The 23,058-nt window shown below is 34.9% G+C and overlaps 1 protein-coding gene across 2 annotated transcripts in view; it reads right to left on the reverse strand.

Moving 5' to 3' along the window:
• Nucleotides 1–23,058, reverse strand: part of SPATA17 (spermatogenesis associated 17) — an 85,996-nt gene that overhangs the window by 26,316 nt on the left and 36,622 nt on the right. For both annotated transcript variants that reach the window (XM_053938562.1, XM_053938561.1), the window contains exons 7-8: nucleotides 7,210–7,413; nucleotides 1,829–1,980 (exon numbers count right to left, since the gene is read on the reverse strand). In XM_053938562.1, the coding sequence (XP_053794537.1) occupies nucleotides 1,829–1,980; nucleotides 7,210–7,413 (356 nt within the window). The remainder of the gene's footprint in view (nucleotides 1–1,828; nucleotides 1,981–7,209; nucleotides 7,414–23,058) is intronic.

Here is a 23,058-nt window from a genome sequence, read left to right on the forward strand (position 1 = left end):
TATAATACACTCTGCATTTAGTGTGCACGAAGCTGAGAATCATTGATTGTTGGGACATTGCTTCTGTGCATTAAGGATGTTATTAAATGCTTCCTTACCCATAAGGTAAATAAAGACCCCATATCAAATAATATCTACCAAAGCTGGAGGCTTCAATTTTAAACTGTACAAGACCAAATCTTCACAATTCCCTCACTGAAGAGTCAGTGAAACATTTATTGCAAGGTCTGACCTTCTGAAAGTGTTGACACAGTAATGTCTAGGGTAAACTTCATCAAATAAAGACTGGGCAATGTAGTCATGCCTACAAATGAAGAACATATTCTATACTCAGTTGGAATGCATCAATCACAACTAATTCAGTGATGAAAACACTTTAAATAAGAGTTAGAGTATTAATAACTACCTAGTAATAGGGGTTCTACATTTCACCAGCAGAAATCTGATATAAAGATGAAAATTAAAAAAGCAGAAATTTATGCTGAGATGTGAAAATTAAGCTGTTTCCTCCACCTCACACAAATACACGAAAAAATACAGAGAGAAATAGAAAAGGGGAGTACATTTGTACTTGTAACTGAACTCAGTTATGATTTTGGTATGAAAGGAATAAAACATGTTATCTCTCAATAAACAAACAAACAAACAAAACCACTAAAACAAACAAACAAAAAACCCCCACCAAAAACATTGTCCAAATGTGAAAAAGTAGTCTTAATAAAACATTTTTTAATTTCAAATCTGTTTCTGAATAGAATTTTCATTCAAAGATACTATTAATATTAAATTGGGGGAAATGGTCCAACAATAAAAACATAGAAGTTAAACCATGTAAACACAATTGATTCTGGCACTCTTAAGTCCCAGTCCTGAAGCTGACACATAGCAATATGGAGCTGATAAAAAAGCATGAAACAGTTCAAAAATAGCAAAACATCATGTGCCAGGGATCACAGGCTGCTCATGAGGAAAAGTGATTCCCTTCTGTCCTGAATTCTGGTATTGAAAGACCAAAGGATTGCCAAGAGCAGTGAATTCAAGGAAAAGGTTGGCAAAACATAATTATTTTTCTAGTTAACTACAAAGCCAGAGAAAGTGAGTTAGCAGGCTTTTATTATGATTGGATAAAACAGTGTTTAACAGCCATCATGCCAATAAAAAAAGGAAATATTTTGGCCACAGTCTTAAATCTTTTGTGACAGAACCTTTAATCTTTTGGGGTGGATTATGCCTGTATTTGAGATTTTATGGAAAAGATCTGGTTTGTCTGACACTATTGCAGCTGCTGTGGCTTAGGAAATCAAACTGCTTCAAAGATTATTCTAGATTTTGCATCATGTTCTAACATGCAACATATGCTCCCTCCCCTTCCAAGTGAGCTGTGGTACTCTTCTGGGAGAGAAAACAAGTCTCATTGGCATGCAATACCATTTTTTCCTCCCATAACCAGTAAGCTCCCAGAATATGAAGACTGAAACAGTATTTTTTCTTTGGCAGGGTCCATAGGTGCATGTGGCAAGACAGAATTTGCATTTGTTTGTTTTCTTATTCCCTATTAAAGCCATCTGTTGCATCACATATTATTATTAGTATTACAAGTTCTTTTAGACACTCATAGATATGGGTGGCACATGTCACACAATTACAAGATAGGGTCTCTTCCCTGAGCAGTTTATAATCTGAGGACACAGAATTTAGAAGTATATACATAAAATGTTTTCTAGTAAGCTGTCAGGCTTGACATTTCATTTTGTCAGGCATGAAAGGTTTCTGAAAGCAATGGAATAAAGGAAACATTTTCAAACAACATAAGAACCAAAGAACTCACTTATTGTCATGGATGGGATTTCTCCATTCTTCCCTTCGGGTTGGCTCTCTGGCCTTGGCTGGTGGTGAATACATTGATTCTCTCACTCGCAGGGTTGGTTCCAAAGGCTTGTAGCGCTGCCGCAGCACTTCAGCAGGATCACGGAAAGGCCCCTGAAAGGTGTAGGGTAATACAAGTGCTCTGTTGGGGTTACAGTTGCAGTTCTAGTTCTTTTCTTTGCCTCTTTTATTCATGTCAGATTGCTGATGAAACAGGACACAGAATGTTTGGGAAGTGTAGCAAGATTCGTCTCCCTAAATAATTAAAACTGTTCATTTTGACAGAGACTTACAAATATCATAAAGGTTGATAACATATTCTAAAGCTTCTAAGAGAGTGCACTCCAAATTTATTTAACTACTAATAAATACTTAAAATTTTAAACAAATATATTGTTGAGACTGGTTAGGAAAACATTGTTTTTACTTAGAAAAAATATTGGTGAAATAAAAAAACAAGCATTAACTATATCTAAATTCTGCTTAAGCAGAAAAATTAAGTATTTTAATTTTCATAGAATAAACTTTAAAGAACATGCTCTTTTCAATGTAACTATAAACCCAACTGGAAGGGAACTTAATGTATGGCTTAAGGTACAATTCTTCTAATAGAATTCAAACACATGACTTCAGTACTATAAGCATATAGTCCATTTCTGAAAGGTCTAATTTCACATTAACTTTGTAATTGTCTTTTGTCTTTTTTTTTTCCAGAGTATATTGTTTAATAACTGATTGTATCCATATCTACCATTTAACAACATGGATAAATAGCAGCAGGAAGTCCTCTCCTGTGCTGCTGAAGTGACATATCCTGTATGTCTCACTTTTAGTATTAACCCTTAAGAACTTACCTGGAATATAATTAGTGCCCATGTCACTCATGGCATTTTAATGGCAAGCCTGGGCTTAGAAGTATTAAAATTAATTTTTATTTTCATCATTGTTGATCTTGCAATGAACTAGTAAAACCTTTTGAAATTATGAACAGACAAAGAATCCTAATCACAGCCTTTATTCTTAAAGATATCCTTCTTTAAATAGGTTATCACTAACAAGTCACAGCTGGAGTTACTGCAAGCACTGAGTGAAGACTGTGGGGCTAATAAAAAGAAATGATTCACGCCTCATTTATGTTCACTTATGTTTTACATTAATAGAAACCAATAATAGGAACCAGTTACCATAAAAGTCATGGACCGTAAATAACACAAATGGCAAATAAGTATCATCTAGTACTTTTCACAGCTGGACAGGAGGATTGCTATATTTAAAAGTAGTTAATGGATTTTTATTGGAACTTTACTTTTAAAGGCACAGTACCAAGATTTGGAGATCTTTTTAAAGGTCCCAGTAAGCAAATGAGCATAATATTTACACTCCTTGCAGATATTTTCTTGCTTCTGTTTTCATAATCGGCATGAAAAATATGTTCATTTTAAAAGAACACAAAAGTCTTAAAAAAGAATGAAAAGTGCTACTGCCCATGAGAGACTAATCATGATTAGAACAGGTCATTGAAACTCATCAACAGTGTTCTAGTAATATATAACCTGATGATCAAGTTATAAAAAAGTTTAAAACTTATAATAACAATTGAATATTCTGTTACAAGATGTTTGCATTAAGTGGACATATGGAGGAAGGAAGAAAGACAAGTACTATTACCAAATAACACCATGAAAAATATGTTTGCTTTTAAAAGTAATCTTTCAGAATATTGTATTATTTCTTCACTGAAAAGTATTGACTCATATTCCTCCAGGACAATGGCCAAATCAGATATCCAAGCAAGAGGTTTTCTCCATCTTTAATTTCTGAGATCTAACTAGGAGGCAGATACAGGAAAAAAAGTCCATAGTTTAAATAAAATTACAACTACTAATAGAAGGAGGCGGGGAAAGGATGTAACTAAGCAAATTCCCTCAAAATAAAAGCTGTGACATCACTAATGAAAGCAGAGTATATATATTAGAATACTGAGATAATTCTAAACATTCCCAAAAGATGTTCCTGTTCCTCTGAAGAATGTATTTGAAGAAATTTGCTTAGTAATAGGGACCTCAGGAATGTCTCTTAAACGAAGACCTCTAAAAAGTCCATGTGTCTATTTCCATTTTACAGGAAGAAAACTTGTGGAAACTCTGGTAAATAGGTTCTTTAAAAATGTTTTCAAATTGACAATGCTTGCAAGTGTTTCAGGCATCCTGCTTCAAAATGGAAATCTTTATGGGGAGGTCAGGCTAGGAAAACAAGGGTAGGAGTCAACCAACAATGTTTACCCTGAAGGAAACTCACACAGCTCTATGCTCTATGTTTGGAATTTGTACTGAGTAGCATAAATCTTCTTGATACCAACTGGTTTGCCAAATAAAGGTTAGCAGATCAGCATTCTTACTACTTTATCATAACATCAGAAACTTGTGATTAAAAGTACGATATGCATTAAATTATGCATTCCTCACTGTTCTCATTCCACAACAGATTACAGCATGCAAAAGATCTAAATGGTAATCTGCATTCTGTTATTAACACCTTTTAATGAATAGATGACTAATTTTAGCATTATCCATGTTTCTATCAAACTATAATTCTAGTTAACTCAGTAATAAAAATGATAGATCTAACTGATGTAGAAGCATCATTAAAACCTTTCTTTTAAATACACTATCTTACACACACAGACCTTACTATTAAATGCTAAATACCCATTTCTCTAAGAGAAAGCTGAAAGATAGTTAATTTTTTTTCTTTTAAACATATATAATTGACATCGTCATATAAAATATCCAAACCTAGGAGCAATAAAAATTTTAGATACCTGAAAAAAAGTAACAAGTGAGCCAGGCAGATATTAGAAAAGGAAGCTTGGTGCCAAAAAGTGTTACCACAAAGAATGAGGACACAAGTATATCTAGTAATTAAATTTCTTATGGTCACACCAGACAACTTTCAGGATCATATGTTCTGATGGGTTTTCATTTCCAGCTGTTTCATCAGCTCAAACCAGTGTCCTTTCCTTAGACATACAACCCTAAATTGTCAAAGTGTTGTGCAGGGATTTAGCCGTGTGACTCCCATTAACATCAATAAGAGTCGGGCAGCTAAATCCACGCGCTGTGCTTTGAAAATTTACCCCACAGTGTACATCCCAGGGTGCTGAAAGGATTAAAGTATTATATAGTAAATTCCCTCTTTGAGGTGCAGAAAATAAACAGAACTCTTCTGGTTTGTTCTAAAAAGCTATCTGTGCATGACTGCTGTGCATGTGTCAGAACTTAGAAAGGTCTATAAAATATTCCAAATCCAAGCAGAAGCTTGTAAGATACTTTTTATACAGTAAAGCAATTTTGCAAGAGCACCTTAACAATGGAAGAACTGTGAGTTCCCTATTTATTTAAAAACTGACTCCTGCATCATGCTCACAAGGCAAAAGCTTTCCTCTTTCCTGAGAGACAATGCAGTCACATCCTGCTCAAGGACTGTCATAACCCCCTTGGTCCCAGGAGGTAAAGCCAAAATGGAATGTTTATGTCAACTCCAAGCTCCCTGATCACCCAAACTGCTTGTTGGCTTACACTTTGTTTCAATTCTAAAGTGAGTCAATGAGGTCGTTTTATGAGGAATCTCAAGCAGTCAGGGTAGGGAGAACACAAGGAGGGAAGAACAAAGGTGGAGAACTGCGTTGAAGTTGATTCTTACTGTTATAAGCAGTGGGCTCACCTCTACTTCTCCAGAGGTAGTCTCACAGGCCTGCTTAGAATGACAGAATCACAGACCTTCTTAGAATCATAGAATCATAATGGTTGTAAAAGGCCTCTAAAATCATTGAGTCCAATCTTTGACCAAACACCACCTTGTCAAACTGAACCATAGCACTAAGTGCCGTGGGCAGTCATTTCTTGAACATTTCTGGGGATGGTGACTCCACTGGCTCCTTGGTCTGCCTGTTCTAATGCCTGACCACCTTTAAGTGAAAAAATTTTTCTTGATGTCTAGCCTGAACCTTCCCTGGTACAGTTTGATGTTATGTCCTCTTGTCCTGTGACTGGTTGCCTGGGAAAAGAGACCAAGCTGGACTTGGCTTACAGCCTCTTTCAGAGAGTTGTAGAGAGCAATGTTGATTCAGAGGAGTAAAACACCATTAAAGAGATATATATATATATATATATATATATATATATATATATATGTATGTATATATATATCTTAATCTTATTGCTCAATTTGTTACATTTCTGCAGATAGGTGATAGGTTCACTGAAAGTTGCTAAGAAGGACTCATTTATAAATATTGTCTTTCTAAGCAAGATAAAGATAAGGAAATTTAAATATAGAATGGAGTACAGAAAGGAAAGGAAAAGTGTCAGAGGTTCTGAAGATGGTCACTCAAAGTGAAACCAGAATGGAAAGTGTATGTGTGAACTAAGTTGAAGATTCAGTAGACCGGGCAAACTGAAAAATTCTTCAGAACAGTGGGAAAGACAAAATATTTCTATCCCTAAAGTACTTGTATAAGGCACCTACTGGCAAAAGCTACATGTCATCATACTGTCATCAAGTGTGAAACAAAAAGTTCTCAAAAGTTTGTTTGCTGTGTATATTGGTCACATTCCTAACATGTTTTGATAATAAGGTGGCAAAAGCTGTTTTGCCATCTTGTGAGACATTAGCTTTGATGCATTATCTCACAGATGTCCATTACTTTACAGAACAGAAAAAAATCTACCTGTAAGATACAGTGACATCAACTGAAGTTAAAATTGAGACCATAAGAGTTAATAATGGAAGTTGGGCAAATTGGCTGTGATGGAGTAGAACATGTAGAAATCTTTGTTATTAAAGCTCTCACACATCTAGTGTACACAAGAGCAAGAACTATTCTGAACTGAGAGAATGCCTCTGTTTTCATATGGAAAACAATTGCAAACTGAGGACAAACTTATCACAACTGCTTAATTTTACCTATCACCTTTCATTTCTCCTTTTTTTTTAATGATTGGAAATTTAGAATTCTAGCTCTAATTAATCATAATATTGATACTTAATTATATCAGGTCATATCTTTGAAATATCATAAATTACACTTTTCTTCCCAAAGGACAAAAACAACATATAAAGAATTACATTTCCCTGTTTCTACGTAACACCTAGATTTCTTTTTTCATTAAGTCAAATCTGTGTCAAAGACTTTATATCCTCAATGCAAGCACTAGATTTATATTTAAAGAAATATTCACAAAATGGATTTTCAGATCTCATGCTCCAACTCAAGATATTCCATGATAATCTATGATAAAAGATGTGAGCAAAAGCTGTTGCAGAGTCACTGGAACATGTTACCTGAGGTTTCTGTCTGTCAGCAGGTAGCAGAGGCAGTGATGTGACAAAAGCTGGAGGCTCTTTACAGGTTGGCCAGCCATAGAGTTCATCAGCAAAGGGGCTCTTCACTGGCTGCTTTCTGTGGGTCAGTGGCTTTGACTTCCGTAGCAGCAGTTCCATTGGATCTGGGGATTTCCTGAATGGCGAATTGTAGATGCCTGGAATCTGAGCAGAAAATGGGATTATCTTTGACTTCAACTCATTTAAATTTCTACATACATTAGCAACAAAATCAGACAGTGGCACCCGCTGCACTTTTAAAAGTAAAACAGCCATTACTTAAGGAGAAATAGAAGAGAATTTTTGGAATACCAAAACCCAGTAATTGCTTTTTCCCAAAAAAAAATGTCCACAATAAATTCCTGAATAACTATTACAATGTGTTTAGACTTAATAGCAGAAAACCTGAAAAACAAAAATTTAGCACAATGATTTCGAAATTGTGACTAAAATAAAAGGTACCTTTGCCCCTGAATTTGATACTGCTTTTTTTTTTTTACATCACTAGTATGACTAGTGTGGTATAACAATTACTAATATAAAACACACATTTCAAATTCTGTTTTAGTAATCTATATCATTAGCAATCTGTGAATATCTGGCAAGTCAAAATTATGTGACAGACTGTTCCCAAATCATACCGATATATGTAGGCATTTTATCAGTTGTATATAAACAATTCCCAAATAGACATATGTGAGTTTACTGAATGAATTATGAACTGTTAATTATGAGAATTCCTTTTCCATATTGCACAAAGCCACTAAATTTCCCATAAAACAGTTAACATATTATTAAAATATACAAAAATTTATTTAAAGATACAGAGTTGCTTTAAAGATAATTATATTTTCTACAAAGGTAGAATAAAACTTTCAAAGTAAACTTGCTCAGTTATAATATATTGTCCTTTGCTTTTAACATAATTGTAATTACTAATAAACCTTGAATAAAAGTAGCAGGAAAAGAAATTGGTTTCAAGATGAAGGAAAAGTTAAGGAAAAGAGTAAATGTTTAAAATCTTGTATTGCTCCTTTGGAGCACTACTGAGGAGCCATGAGAAAACTGTGTAGGGCATCAGCCTCCTCATAAAGTATTAAACTCTTAGGGCTGAGAGGACAGAACTCTCCCCAGTGAGCTCTAATGCATTTTTTATTAACATATCCTACTGGGAAGTTCCAGTTTCCTGTGTCAAAACAATTAAATAAGGCACATATAAAACATAGTGTCTAATAGACCATTAGTATTCAGAGATGCTAGCTTATTCAAAATAGTGTTGGGCTATTCAAAATTTTAAGAGCTACATTCCTCACCTCTAAGTTATATGGATCTAATGACAATTTATTTTGGTTCTCTGTTATTTGTTTCCCTCTTAGAGCAAACCCTACAAACTATTTCACTTATGGGCGAAATGTGCAATGGGAAAGAGGACATGAATAGAGGTAAGTGGTGGAAACATATGTATGCCAAAAAAAACTCTGGTTGTTCCTTCAACTCTTCAGGATGTCAGATTAGAATGGCAGAGATCCATGCTTCAAACAGCAGGCGAGCAGAATCACTGGAGTGAATGTGAAATTCCAGGTCCATCCCTATGATCTGTAAAGTCCAGCTGCAACTTAATCTTTTGTTCTGCAGATCTGGCTCTTAACTCACATAAACATCTCATAAAGTTACATATTTTCCTCATGCTGTTATTATTTTCATAGTACTTCATGCATTGTTATATTGCAATTTTCTTATCAGCCCAGTAGAATTTTGCCTGTGACCACTTGGTGGTCTGTAAGTACTACATAAAGACATGTTCCATGAGCTGTCTTGGGACTTATTGCACTCCCCCACAATTATTGAATGCAGTTACACCATATACTTTTTACACAAGTTCTCTCAAATATAAAATGCCACAGTCAACACAAATTCCATACAAAGGGACTACATTAGATTCACGCAAATAAGATCCCTTGCTGGAGATACACAAACCATCTCTATGCCATGGTCATTATATATCTTCACTCATTAGTCCTACCACAGCCTTTGGATCTTCATACCTTATAACAAATTAATTTTTTGCCTTCACTATGTTGATGACAGTAAATAGAAAAATAATAACCTTTTTTACATATTTCACTGAACTGCTCACTGTGTTGTTGCTTCATTTTTCCACTCCCTCTTACACCATCCATACCCAGCTGTGGAGGTTGTGCTCTAGACATGCCACAAGTGTGCAGAGGTTCTCAGCCATGAGGAGAGATCCTGCTCTCATGGTATGTTTGTGAAACACATATTTTATAGAACGTGACAATGGCACTGAGAATTTAAATATTGTCCAGAAGAGAAACATCTCCATGCTCATCACTGAGAATCAGGGTGATCTGAAAGAAAACACTAAGGCATAATAACAACTCTCTAAAGCTGGCAGGCATGGATTTGTTGATTGGTAGCAAATCCTGATCAAGGCCGAGTCTTCCAAAAATTTACACCCCCTTTTAAGCCTTTTCTTTAAAAAAAAAAAAATTAAAATGCTGAAGAGCATTTTACAGTTGAGGAGAAACTAATTTATTTTTACTGAAAAAGAATTTAAAGTATTAGATTATTTCAATCAGCATAACACGGGTTTGGGATTTGGGTTTGTTACTCGAAAGTAACAAATACAATATCTGAAATAATTAAAATGTTCTCCCTCTGAAGAATTAAATGCAAGAATAACTTTAAATCAATGTTCTGTCTAGGTACTGCTTTTAGTCACACTGAGAGATAGTGTGTCTCCATGAGTAAAATGGCTTTCTGAAACTGCATTTTGCAATCTCTATTAAAATACTGTGCATATTCTCTTTTGTGCTTCTTTGATTAAATGTTTGGCAGTAATAAAAAACTATAGTTCATAAAGGGTTCAAACACTGTGAAATGCTACTGAATATAACCAAGAGCACTAATAAAATTAGCTTTTAGCACTTTTAATGAAACCAAAATTAGCCATAATAAATGTGGAAATCCATTGATTCAGTGTCTTTGGAATTATTATTGCTGAAAAGGTGTCTTAACAAAGAATCATCTTTTGTTCCCCTTTTTTTACATACTCTCAGGTTAAATGCATACAGATATTACATCAACTATGAAAATGGATTTGTAGTTTAGAGAGGCCAAGCAGACACTTTAAAAGATTTTGCTTCTTCTACAGGTGAAACTCTTTGTAAGATCTGGGTCAAAATTGATTATAAAGTGCATATTTAAATTATGATTTTTCAAGCAATCCTTGTTAATTACTTTACATTTTAATTTTATATGTTGAAGTATTCAACAAGACACATAACAGAGCAATCAACAGAGTTAGCATCTAAACAGATAAAATTAATACTAATTTACTCTAAATTCTCCAAGGTTTGTGGTAAGCTTAGGCCTAGATTTAAAATTGGTAAAATTTGGTAGGAGAGACAAGGGGATGAGTTTGATTCTACTTTCCAGTTTAGATCAAGCACTGGAAGAATTGCTTCCATTCTTTTTTAAATATATCTTTGCAAGTTTTAATCTTGTTTTTGGAATTTCTTGCACTGTGCAATGTGGTGATGAATACTCTATTCATTCTGTCCTCTGCAGGGAGCTGTCAGTCTACACAAATCTAAGAATCTGGGGGATCAAAGCCTTTGGTACTTAATACATTCGCATATCTTCTTGAGACAAATATAATGTATTAAAAGCATTACTTCATTTTCTTTCCCTACTTTGATAAAATATTCTCTCAATCACAAACCCACTGTACTTAATACTGCTTTTTCAATGGTAGAAAAGTATCTGTCTTGGATATTACCCCATACTGTGATTTCAATATTTTCCCCACCTTTAATCCATAAGAAAATATGTAACACTCCAAAATATTACCATAGATTACAAAAAAAGTACCTCTGGCCTACAGGGAGAATGACACATTTTTCTGTACCCATGCTCCTCAACACTAAGAAGGGACTCTGTCAAAGCCAGCTTTCTGGACCTCATTTCCAGGAACAATTTTCTAAAGTGACAAACACTATGGGGAAATCTGTGCTAACTGTTAAAAAACCTTACAGCTGAGTTATTTGCAGTACTGTCATGCTAACTTCCACCTCAATAAGACCAAAGAAATCTCAGGAGGGGACTCTGCTAATAGCTTCTTACTGACCTCCTACATCAGGCCCTTCTGGTGAATGGTGGCCCAGTGGTGAATATGGCAAATGAGGTGTGAAAGCAGAGATTTTTTTTTTTTTTTTAAGATGATGGTTCTGACTCGTCAGGGAAAAAAAAAAAAAGAAAAAGAGTGAGAGAGAGAAATGAGTTATACAATAGATATATTTTCCCCTAGAATTCTCTGCCTCAGACCTTCCATCATGGAAACCCAAGCATGACCTGGAATATTAATTGCGTCAGGTCAAGCATACTGGCAAATGTACCATTTGTTACGCAGTCATCCTTAGCATTACATTAATATTTTGAATCCTTCTGCATTTCTAACACTCTATCATTTCATTTCCTCCCAATCATTTTCTTATCTTTATAATTAATGGTCAAATATAAAGGAAGAAAAAATCATAAAGAAACAAGTATTAATTTAATAAACATTAGCAAGGAAAAGATTTGGGGATTTTATAGTCTGAATTGCTTCCACCACTAATGCTATATTTACTCAGTGCTAAAAAATATCCACTTTTGTATTTTCCTCTTTATCATTTCAATACAGAGAGAAACAGTTAACTCATTCTGTCTAAATTAATTTTTTTTCCAGAATAAAAGAAGAAAAATATTAAGGAGTTGCCTTGAAAGCTAAACTATTAATTAAGGCAGCAGCAAAAGAAATTGAAATAAGGAAGGAAGAAAAGAAAGAAAAACGTGCAGGTAGAAGGGGAAAACCAAGACTGTGTTGACTATGCTAGACAGTTCATTGGAAAAGATAGGTGATCCCAAGTGGTATAATAAATCCTGAGCAGTTTAGATTCTGCAACTTTAATTTATTAATTATTTCTTAGTCTTTTTTCCTACTTCTTGGCTGAGCTTTAAAGTCTATGTAAAAAATTGCAAACCAATTATGTTCTAAGATAGAGCATAGCTATTGTGTTGCAAATAATAACACACATGCAAAATTAAAAATTGACAAAGTTGAGCTGAAGATAAATTGTAAGCATTAAATCAATAGAAAGTGTATTCTGATATATTTACATATTTTTACTGTAACTTAACTAAACAATAATAAAGATATGCTCTATTTTAATCACTTTTTCATATCAACTCTGAATGACCAAAATAATCAACATATATCATGAATATAAATGTTTAATTTAACAGTCATTTAATCTTGAAAAAAAAAAACCAGCTTTGAGGGAGGAAGCTTGTGCAAATGGTTGTCACAGTAAGAACCTAAATAAAGTGCTACTTACTCACTCTGGTCTTTTAATGAGGAGTTAAATGAGAAAGAAAAGACTTCAACAAAATAGGGATTTAACTTGAAAATCCTTTCTTGCTCCATTGTAATTTGTATAAAAACCTAAGCAAGCTGAGAGGAGAGGTAAGAGATCTTTAAAAACCATAAAAGTAAAAGCATGAAGGAGAGCTGTGAATGAAATATTTGCTAGAGATGGGATTGCTGAATCAACACTGACCAGTGCACTTCATCATAATTATCAGGACATACTACTGCCAGGGGATTTATAAAAATCCCACTCAGCAAATAATTGCCCTGCTGTTAGGAGATAGTCGGAGTGTTAACACACTGTCACAGTCCAGCGTTTAGTAAGATATTCAACATTCAATTACTCTTGCTGAGAACTAAAAGGAAACATGATCATTTCTCAGCTTCTGCAGTTATGCTTCCACATGAATTCCAGTGAACAATCCTGTTAATCCACAGATATAGTTTCACTAGCAGAGAAAAGAAATACCTTAAAACATTAATGATTCACAAAGAAATAAGCATTTATATAATGCTGCAAACACATTTGTAAAAGAGAAGGAATTTTAAACTTCTAAATAACTAGCTTTTTACAGACTTCTAGAATATTTCATATTTAGTGAAAGTAAAAGGACAAGACTTTATATGAGATTTGTTTTAGAAAGAACATATATAAAAAATCTGTAAATACTGTTCTAGTAATAAGACTATGTCCAGGAACTGAAATTTGAAAAATCAAAATTTTTAAGCTTCAATAGAATGTATTCTACTGCAACAATCTGCAATTTTTTAACTAATGTGAATGGGGTTTTGTATTGACAATTAAGAAATACATTGTAAAGTTTACGCAGATGTTGGAAAAATACCATAGTATGGTTTAGCATTTTGGTTTGAGATAAAACTTTTTTACCATGCCTGACAATAGGAGAAATGTCACCCAGCTTTATAAACATAGGTTCAGTTCTCACTGAGCTAATGCTAGTCCTCAGGCCTGATCCTCTAATCTCTGAAAAATATACTCTCGAATTTCATCTAAATAAGAACCAGAGGACCTAGCCTGTTATTGTACCTAAGGTATTTTACCTTTCTTTGAGATATTGCTTTTATGAAGAGACTGAAGAATTCATAAATGAGTGATGAGTAGTGTATTTTCTTTCAAGTGGGATTAATTACCTGTCTTCTTCTTAATATATATTCTGCTTAAACAGAGTAATAGAAACATTAATTATCATTATTCTGCCTTCAGAAAAGCTTGGTTCAGTCCTTTTCATCTGTGAAATGTTTGCTTGATATCAAAATAATAGTGCAATCACAGTTTAAATGCACTTGTATAAGGAAACCAAGCAGCAATTTTATGGACTGTACAACGAGGTGTTAAGGAACTATTCAAGTCCAGTGTCCTGGCCACAGACCATAAAACCAACCTCTAAACATGCAAGGCACTAAGTTCAATTGCAGGAAACAACACTGTAATTGAGTCTCCAAACAGGTACCAACTGCTTGATCATTTAGGCATCAAGACAAAAAAGAAATCTTAGTTTACTGCATGAAATATTGTGGCACAATATCCAAAACACAGTAGCCCAGCAGATGCAGAGGCATCCCAAAAATGCATCCACCTTTCATTGATTGTCTCATTGACTGAGGCTTACTCTGTCAAATCTAATTCTAACACAGGCTCTTGATGACTTGACTAGATCAGGGGTAATAACTTGAATGAGTGAGTGATGGCATGGGAAACAATACTCTTATGATGAAGACACAATACAGGGACAGCACATTCAAAGTTCTCCTACTGTCTTCTCATTTGACTTCTGATTTCAAAACAAGCAAAAAATACAACTTAATTGCTGAATGGTTTTATTTTAAAAATGGGAATGGGAAATTCCATTTATTGTTATCATTTTCTCTTTAAGAAGTGCTAGGCTGAATATGGGATAACATACAAATTATAAGAATATCTGAAAAGAAACCTGCTTCTATAACCACCTTGAGAAAGTGGGATTTAAATCTTAGTCTGAAAAATAATATCTAAAGGTGAATTTATTCTTCTGTATCTCAATAACTGCCTGTAAACACACAAACAGTATTGAGGCTAAAATTATTTATCTTGTGAGAAGTTTTCAGAGCCTTAAAACACATACCTACATATATGATATTATTTGTATCTTTAAAATTAAAATTCCATCCATTGTCATAATGGAAAAGAATAGCTTTCTACAAAAAAATCTACTTGCAATTCACTCCTTTTCTAACTGGATGGAGAAAAATCCTTATAATTATACCACTTAGACTCTTCCAATTTGTAACGTCAGAAGTTACCTGCAACAACATATCAGAAGAGAGGAGAAGCTCTTTGTATCAGGTAAGGATGGAAATTATAGGGAGATTTCCTTTGTCAGGGATATAATGGTTAAATAGAGAATTGTTTTACTCCTCGAAACTTCATAGGTGCAACCAAAGCAATGTAATATTTCATTGCTTTTCCTTGTGCCTTATGTCTGTTGCATTGTGCTTGCAATGAGTATTCCCTCACAGACATATATGCTGACAGATTTATTAAACAATTCACTGTAGTAAACCTATGGGATTAGGCAATGAGTAAAAACTCAGAACGTGGAAGAATGTTTAACAAAGCAGCCTGCAATCAGACCAATAAACAATGAAGGAAAGGTTTAATGAACAGTCGTAGTATTGTATAGGGAAAGAATAATCAGGGAACAGAACCATGTTAGTCTGATTACTAAAGGTAGTCAGAAATTAGTAGAAAAGAGTGAAATAATCACAAAAAAAATCCCAAAGATGAGGACTTTGTTAAAAGATTGTTGAAATGGAAAAACTGAAAGCAAAGCAAACAACAGATAGAGGGAGATGTACAGTGTTTGTCATGTCCCTTGCAGGATAGACACGATTCCCAAATTAACCGTATATATTAGTTACTAGACAAAGCACTAAATATTGAATAAACAGTGGAAGTTAATGAAAGAACTTTACCATTATGCTATTCTGTTGCCTAAGAGCTGAAAAACAAAAGAACTGGTGTGTGCATCACTCATCTTGAAGTCTCATTAAAGCAAGGATACCATCAGTGCCACTTCTTAATCAACAGGAAGGTTTGCTGTTGAGACATGCATGGTATTTTATCTTCATGACTTCTCCCATGCCATTCCTAACCTCTCTCTCATGCAATTATCTCTTACTTAGCATGTACGTCTCCTAATATAACAGGAGAAAAAAATTACCTGAGCAAGACCATAGCTCACACCAACTTGGTTAAATACCAGATGGACTACTATGCATCAACCAAATTTAAACCAGTAACTATTTCAAGAATGTCAGTGGAGTTCCATCATTTCTGAGTGTGGCTTTGTGAACTATTTAGCTGATGTTGTGCTGCATTGTGATTTCCTTGCAGTACAGATTCTTTCTTAAATGTTTTTACCATACCCTACACACAGCCAGCATTCAATATATAACTCATTCTTACCGGCTTTCTGACCCTGCTGCAATCCAACCCTTTTGCCACCCCAATTGACAGTAATACACAAAATGTGGTCATGTTTTTCTAAGATCTCAGCATGTACACTTTTTGATAGATCACACAGCTTGTCCTTTAAACTCTGCCATTAATCCTACCCACAGGAATTGAGTACAAAGTTTGTTGTCTAGAAAAAATCCACACAAATAGGGATTATGCAATTCAAATGCCGAAAAAGACCGTTTAAATGCCGGGACCTTCTAGCTAGTGGATTTTAAAACGACTAAGGCTGAAATGCTCAATGCTATAATACATAGTAGATACAGAGATGCCACTATGCTATAGTATCAAGTTTTGTGTGATATGGCTAGTAACAAGCTATTTAGAAGACACTCTGAGAAATATTGCCATATCTACGGAGACATACCTTTAAAAACTAAGCTTGCATAGGAACAATCAGAAAACAGCACTCAAACTTTACATTTTATTGTGTGCTAAGCTCTTTCTAATGAGATATGAATTTTTTGTGTAAACTCTCATTTATTTGAATGGTTAACTAGTTATCAAAAAAAATGAAATTATTTTATAGCAGGCAGCCTTCAGGAAAAATATAGTTTACCATGCTGTTACAGATAATGCTTAGAAGTTCATTCACTGACCATCTTTAAGAAATAGGAAGTATCTTATTTTCTAGAAAGTGGGACAAAAGGACAAATTATTGATTTCTGTTGGAAATACATTCACTTACTACTTGTGCTAGGCTGAGGCTTCAGAGAAGAGTGAATGGGAGGAAAGTACTGTTCAGTGACACCAGGAAGAAATGCATCTGCAATAGTTCAGATCCATGCATTTTGCATCGGAAATATATGTGTCAGCAGAAAACATTTCTTCCATCCTCTAACCACAGTTACCCATTTCTGGGCCTGAAGATCACCATGCTTACAATCTTAGTTTTGGCTTTGTACTTGCCCTCCCTAGGGAGATAACCACTCTTTCCTAGGGAACAAAAATATCTGATTGAAAATATGAGCAAAACTGGAAAATCTATGGAAGCTGTAAAGTCTGTCACTAAATTATTTTGGCAGTACATGCATCAGATAGATTCAGAAGATGTATTTTGGCTTTCAGCTCTTTCACTCTTTTTTACATCACCATGATACTGTGTTGAGTAGTAGAATTACAGTTCTGTGTCCTCAAAATTAGATATCCCAAAGGGCAAGAGCTGGACTCAGATTCTAAGTGAACTAGAGATTTTTGATTGTGTGTGCAAATCACTTAAAGGTCATTTTTGGAATTTAGAGTTGGAGTTCAGGTACAATGTCTTTCAGAATCACAAACAGCTCAGTTACTGGCTTCTTTCAGTTTACCTTACTTTGTCCTTCTTTCTGACAGAAACATTAAGCAACATGAACTGAGATCCCTCCAAAGTGAACTGAGATGGTGTGGACAGTGCCCCATGAGGCACCAGATTGGAATGATTTTCCTAGAGTGAATACCTGTGAATAGACTGAAACATTTGGCTTCCAATGAGAAGCGAATACATGAGGAAAGCTTGCTGATCAAACATACCTGTCACAAGTACTGTCAGAAGGATGTAATGCAAACTGTGAACCTTTTGGAAATAATATTTTAAAAAACAGAATGTTGCAGCATGAAGTCCATACAAGTCCAATTTAAATGTAGCTGCAAGCCTGCCTGAGAACTAGGAAAGTTCACCCTCTTTAATTTAAATAGGATTTTTCACAAGTACAAGCTTTGGAAAGCACTCAGAAACATCTGACTACTTGGCAGAGAAATGATGAGTGGGTATTAAACACCCATGGATAGGTGGGGATGTTCACTGATTGGGGCACCTAGAATAAAAAAAAAATTGACTATTTTAGTTCATCTTCAAGAAGTATTAGTACTTATAATGAATGATAATTTCATCCCCTGAATGTTTTAGAGACGGGATAATAAAATTACAACAGTAGAGAGGGAGGAAATAAAATGTAAAAGGTAAGAGCTAATTCATTCTTCATGCTAGCTCAGTCCTTGGCCTTTCCTGAACAGACACTGCCAATAGTAACAAATTATGTATAATCATTTTGTGATGTGGACTGTTCACTCGGGACTAAGCTCAAATGACCAGCCTTGTCTCTTAAAACTGTGGATCTGAAGATCAAAGGCTAGGGCTTTACCCACTGAGTCCTCACCTTTATAAGAATAAAACTGCCAGCTGTCCAGAGACAGAGTGGATGTCAAACAGTGTCATTTTAGACCAATTGTTTTTCAAGTTCTTACAGGACAGCACATTAGGTTAGAAGCATATTAATCAGTTGTGTCTCCTGAATATTCATTAATCTGCTCCAGGAAGGATTTTGTGGCCTTTTTTCTTTCTCACTTAGAACATTAGACATTTAGACCTGAATAAGTGCAGTAACTTCAAAAGAATTAACTCCTGATTTCCAGTAATGTGAAAAGGGGACAAAGGCAGTCAGTGTAATGTTTATGAATTGCCATCTCTTGGCATCTCTTGTAGGCAGGAAAAATTCAATACAAGAATACTTTAGCATCGAATAGAATTTGAATTTAAAATATTTTACTCTAGGAACTGACAAATGCTAAAAATAAATATGGAAAAATGATAAATAAATATAGAAACAATTGATATTTCAAGATCAACAATAAATACAGAAAAACAAAATTAAACTGTTCTTAGAAACAAAAGAGGTTTTTACTTCCTTTATATTCAAAAGCCCTAATACAGAATCCAAAGAAGTTCACTAAATAGTTCCCATTAACCTAAAGTGGAATTGCTTATGGAGGTACACAGAGAGAGTAAAAATGGAAAAACTTGGCTCTCGTTGCTGATATTAGAACTTTTTACTGTTACTCACTGAGAGTAACTCATAGCAAGCATTTCCTTCCTCCTCACAGAACATTATTCTTAAGGTGGAGTTTTTGGCCGTTTTTTTTAATGTTTTCTATAGTGCTAATTATTAAAGGGTTACTTTCTCACATATTTATGTCTCCCTGGAAAGGATCATCTCAGTCAAGACTAGTTCCATTCAAAACACTTTCTTATTTTACAGCACCAGCTATAACATCCTTACAAGTAATTCTTTACAAAGCATTACTTCAATGGGAATAAATGTGGGCCAATATCAGCCGCATGCTTAAGTGCATTAGCCTTGACTCAGCAGACAGACGGTGACGCACTCAAGCAGGCACTGAAAACCGAACAACTGTGATCCAAAAGAGAACTCGTGTTCTGCAATGAAAAGGGCCTATTATTACACATGGACTTTGTTCTTCCCTTGCAGCTCTAAATTTCCAGGACCTTATGAGCAGTGTCTGTTCACAAACTGCCCAAGGACATCAGGAAAAACTGTCACCTTGCTAAAGAGGGCTGAAAAGTGATGGACTTCAGTGTTGCTCGGAGTGGCAGAGGCAATCCCCAGAACCAGATGAAATTGAGAAATTCTTTCTGATACCAGAAAAAATAAGGCACTTCACAAATAAGGCACTTCACAGTTGTATATTCTCCTGTGACAGAATATCAGAGACAGCAAAGCTGTGAAATGAACATGCATGAGCAAAACAACACCACAAGGAGAACGAGTGAACCTGATCTTCCAAGGAAGCACAATTTGAGAGCTAGTGTTAGTGCTAGATCTCTTAACCCACTCTCCCTGTCTAGGTTATTCCTTCCCTGGGCATTAACAGAGGCAGGAATTGAAGGAATATGGAGGCAAAAAATGAACATCTAAATATTACAAAAATAGAAAGTTGCACAGCTAAGAACTGCAAGTCCTTCAACTACTGTTTGCAGGAAACTGAAAGAGTATTCTTGATAGTAATTATATTGCCCCATTGCTCCATTTTATTCCTCTACCCTAGGCCATGCTGTTGGCCACTGTCAAAGATAGGATGCTTGCCAGAGGAGCCTTAAATCTGACTCAGTCAGGTTTTCTAATTAGCCAGAGGCTAACAGAAAGAAGATGCTATACAAAAGTCAAGCGTAGACATACACACACAACAGCATGATTAATTTTCTAAGGTCTCAATAGTTAAAGCATTCAGATAGAACAGAAGCTCCCAGAGAACAGAGGAGCAGCATTAGCTCATCTACTCTTAGCATGATTTATCACAGAGCAGGAGGTCCAGCTTTAGAAGAGAGGCTGTGAGTCAGTTCACAAGCCACAGCAATGATAAGCTGAAGTGATGCATGTATAACATCCTACTATTAACAATGTACAAGTATGTTCTTCAATTGTGTGACAAAGCTTGCAAGACTTTGCAGATCAAAAGAAATTTGGCTTCCTGGACTAGCTGTACATTTATTTAGTGTGACAAAAAGTAATTGTATTTATCCGTTTAGAAACAGACGAAATGGAGAAAAGAGAATTAAAACTCTGTTTTACCTCACCAGTGCTGTTTGCTATACAGCAAAAAACTATAAAGGGGAAAAATCTGTTGCTCTGCTGATTCTCCAATCCTCTCCTCAGTGACAGAAGAAAATGTAATAGCAGAAGGATTTTTCAGCTGTGACACTTGGAACACTATTTCCACAGGGCTCTTCTCCTGAACTCAATACTTTACAGGACTTCTGCTCTGTATTTCAGATACCACTGGCTTCTGCTCCCCATCCGACTGTGGACTTGCAGGTGCTGATGCACCTGCTCCCACTCACAGAATCACCTCAGCATTGCTGCTTGCTCTGTCAGCAGATACTGAAAACAACACAGGTCTGCATTCTAGCTTGATACTGGATCTCTGGATTTAGACTGTCATACTCCTGACTCTCATCACCATTGTAAGACAAAAACCAACTGCAAAATTTCTTGAAAGGCTGAAAATACCAATGACAGTATTCATGCAACCACAAATTTCAAAACAAGTGGGCTCCTCATCCCCATTTCTGCAAAGTGCCATGAATGTATTCAGTGCTTTTCTCCATCGTTGACTTTAAAGGTCATTTGTCAGCACTTGGCAGGGGATGGCCCTCACTACAAATGTTGGCCTTGAAAATATGACAAAGAGCAGAAGTAAGAACCTGTTCAATTATAGTGAAGGTTGTTAATACAGAAAGAAGAACTACAGGGATATAGAATAATAATCTGCATAGGTAAACATGTTTATAATGGAAAACCACATTTAATAAGTTTAATTTAATAATTAATTTAATTATTATTTAATTTAAATTAATTTAATTTAATACCATTTATTAATGGTATTTTGGAAAAAAAAAAAAAGGATCATTACCACTGTAGTGGAAATAGTATACTGTGATTCTGGACTAATAAGAAAAACTTAATTATTTTAAGTTTCATGTCTCAACAAGAAATCACAATTCAGTTCATGATAAAAAAGGTAAAAATTATGAGAACAAGTTTGGTTACCAATAGGAAATTATAAGAAATATTCTTAACTAAGAAAGACTTGTTAAATATATAATTTTTATTATGTTCATCATAAAGTCAAAATTTATCAGCCTGATAAGGTAAAAAAACACATAAGAAAAGGATTGTGTTATATAAAAAATTTAAAACTGGAAATACAGATAATCTTATTTTTAAAATTGAATTTGGTTTGGAAGTCACAAAGTTGCCACCAAATAGAATTATTCCTTGCTGTATTTTACATTGGAATCTCTTGCACCAAGCAATCAGAAAGTGTTTTTTCTTTATAAAGTAACAGTTTATGAAAGAAATAAATGCTTGAATAAAAAGTTAATTCATGAAAAGGACTAAACACTAAATTAATCACAGGCCATGCTATTACATCCCTACCAGACACCCCTGTACATTCCTGACACTCAATTTCTTCAGCTTCACATCTTGAAAGTAAAACAATGTTAGCAATTAGGAATGGGCACACCTTGTATATAGATAAAGATATAGACATAGGTATAGATAAAGATATAGATATAGATATATAGATATATAAACACACTTCTGAGATGTTGTTATGGGCTTCAGCTTGAGAGAGAAGAATGAAAACTGACATGCCTTTCTTAACAAAAACTGAGGAGCAACAATTCCTTAATTATTTTCTGTCAATAAGTAAACACCCTTTTCTCACTCTTTTTGCCTCTATTAAAACTAAAATACTCCAAACCATAGGACACATTTGGAACAATTATTGCAAATACACATTTTTCAATGCTGTCCATATAACCTGCCTGAACACCTGCAGCCTTGATGTATGAGATGGCTCAGCTCCACCACTGAAGCTCAGTGCACATGGCAGGAAGGAGAGGAGAACCAAACTTTGGCAGGTCATCTCTATAACTTACTGGGCTCTAGGTAATGCATGAGTCTACAATAAATCAGGTTATCAATGTCCTCTTTTGATTTGCTATATGCCCTGTTTGCAAATTATGTTTTCTTAACTCACTCAAAAGCGTTGACTTTTGCTGTCTGTTTCTACCGAGAGACAAATGGTCCTTGCTCAGTAATCCAAATAACTGTTTTTGGAAAACAGCAAGATGTAGCTGTAGCCAGGTCAGAAGACCAGACATTTAGATAATAAAATGTAAGGCACAAAGCATCAAACCAGCAAATTCTGCATGGAAATAATTTGCTCTGTATCTTAGGAAGATACCAAATTCTACAACTATGTGGAGCCGTGGAATACAGACTTCACAGTAAGTAGTTAACTTCAAATACATCTTTACTGGTTTTCAAGTTGTCTGTAGGTTTTCCATTTATTTACATTTACTCATGTTTTGAAATACTACCTGCAAAAGAAGACAGCTCTTAGAGCTCAGTTCTCTGATAAAGAAAATCTTCTGTGGGCTCTGAGTCTCAGTACTCACAAACCATCTCAGCAAACAAAACCAAGCTTTTTTTTTTTTTTTTTGTTCTGCTAGTTAAAAACACTGCTAGCTAAATTCTAATTCTGTGAAATTAGTAAACTAAATTCATCAGAACATAAC

The sequence above is a fragment of the Vidua chalybeata genome, chromosome 3 (assembly GCF_026979565.1).
Source record: "Vidua chalybeata isolate OUT-0048 chromosome 3, bVidCha1 merged haplotype, whole genome shotgun sequence".
NCBI lineage: Eukaryota > Metazoa > Chordata > Aves > Passeriformes > Viduidae > Vidua > Vidua chalybeata.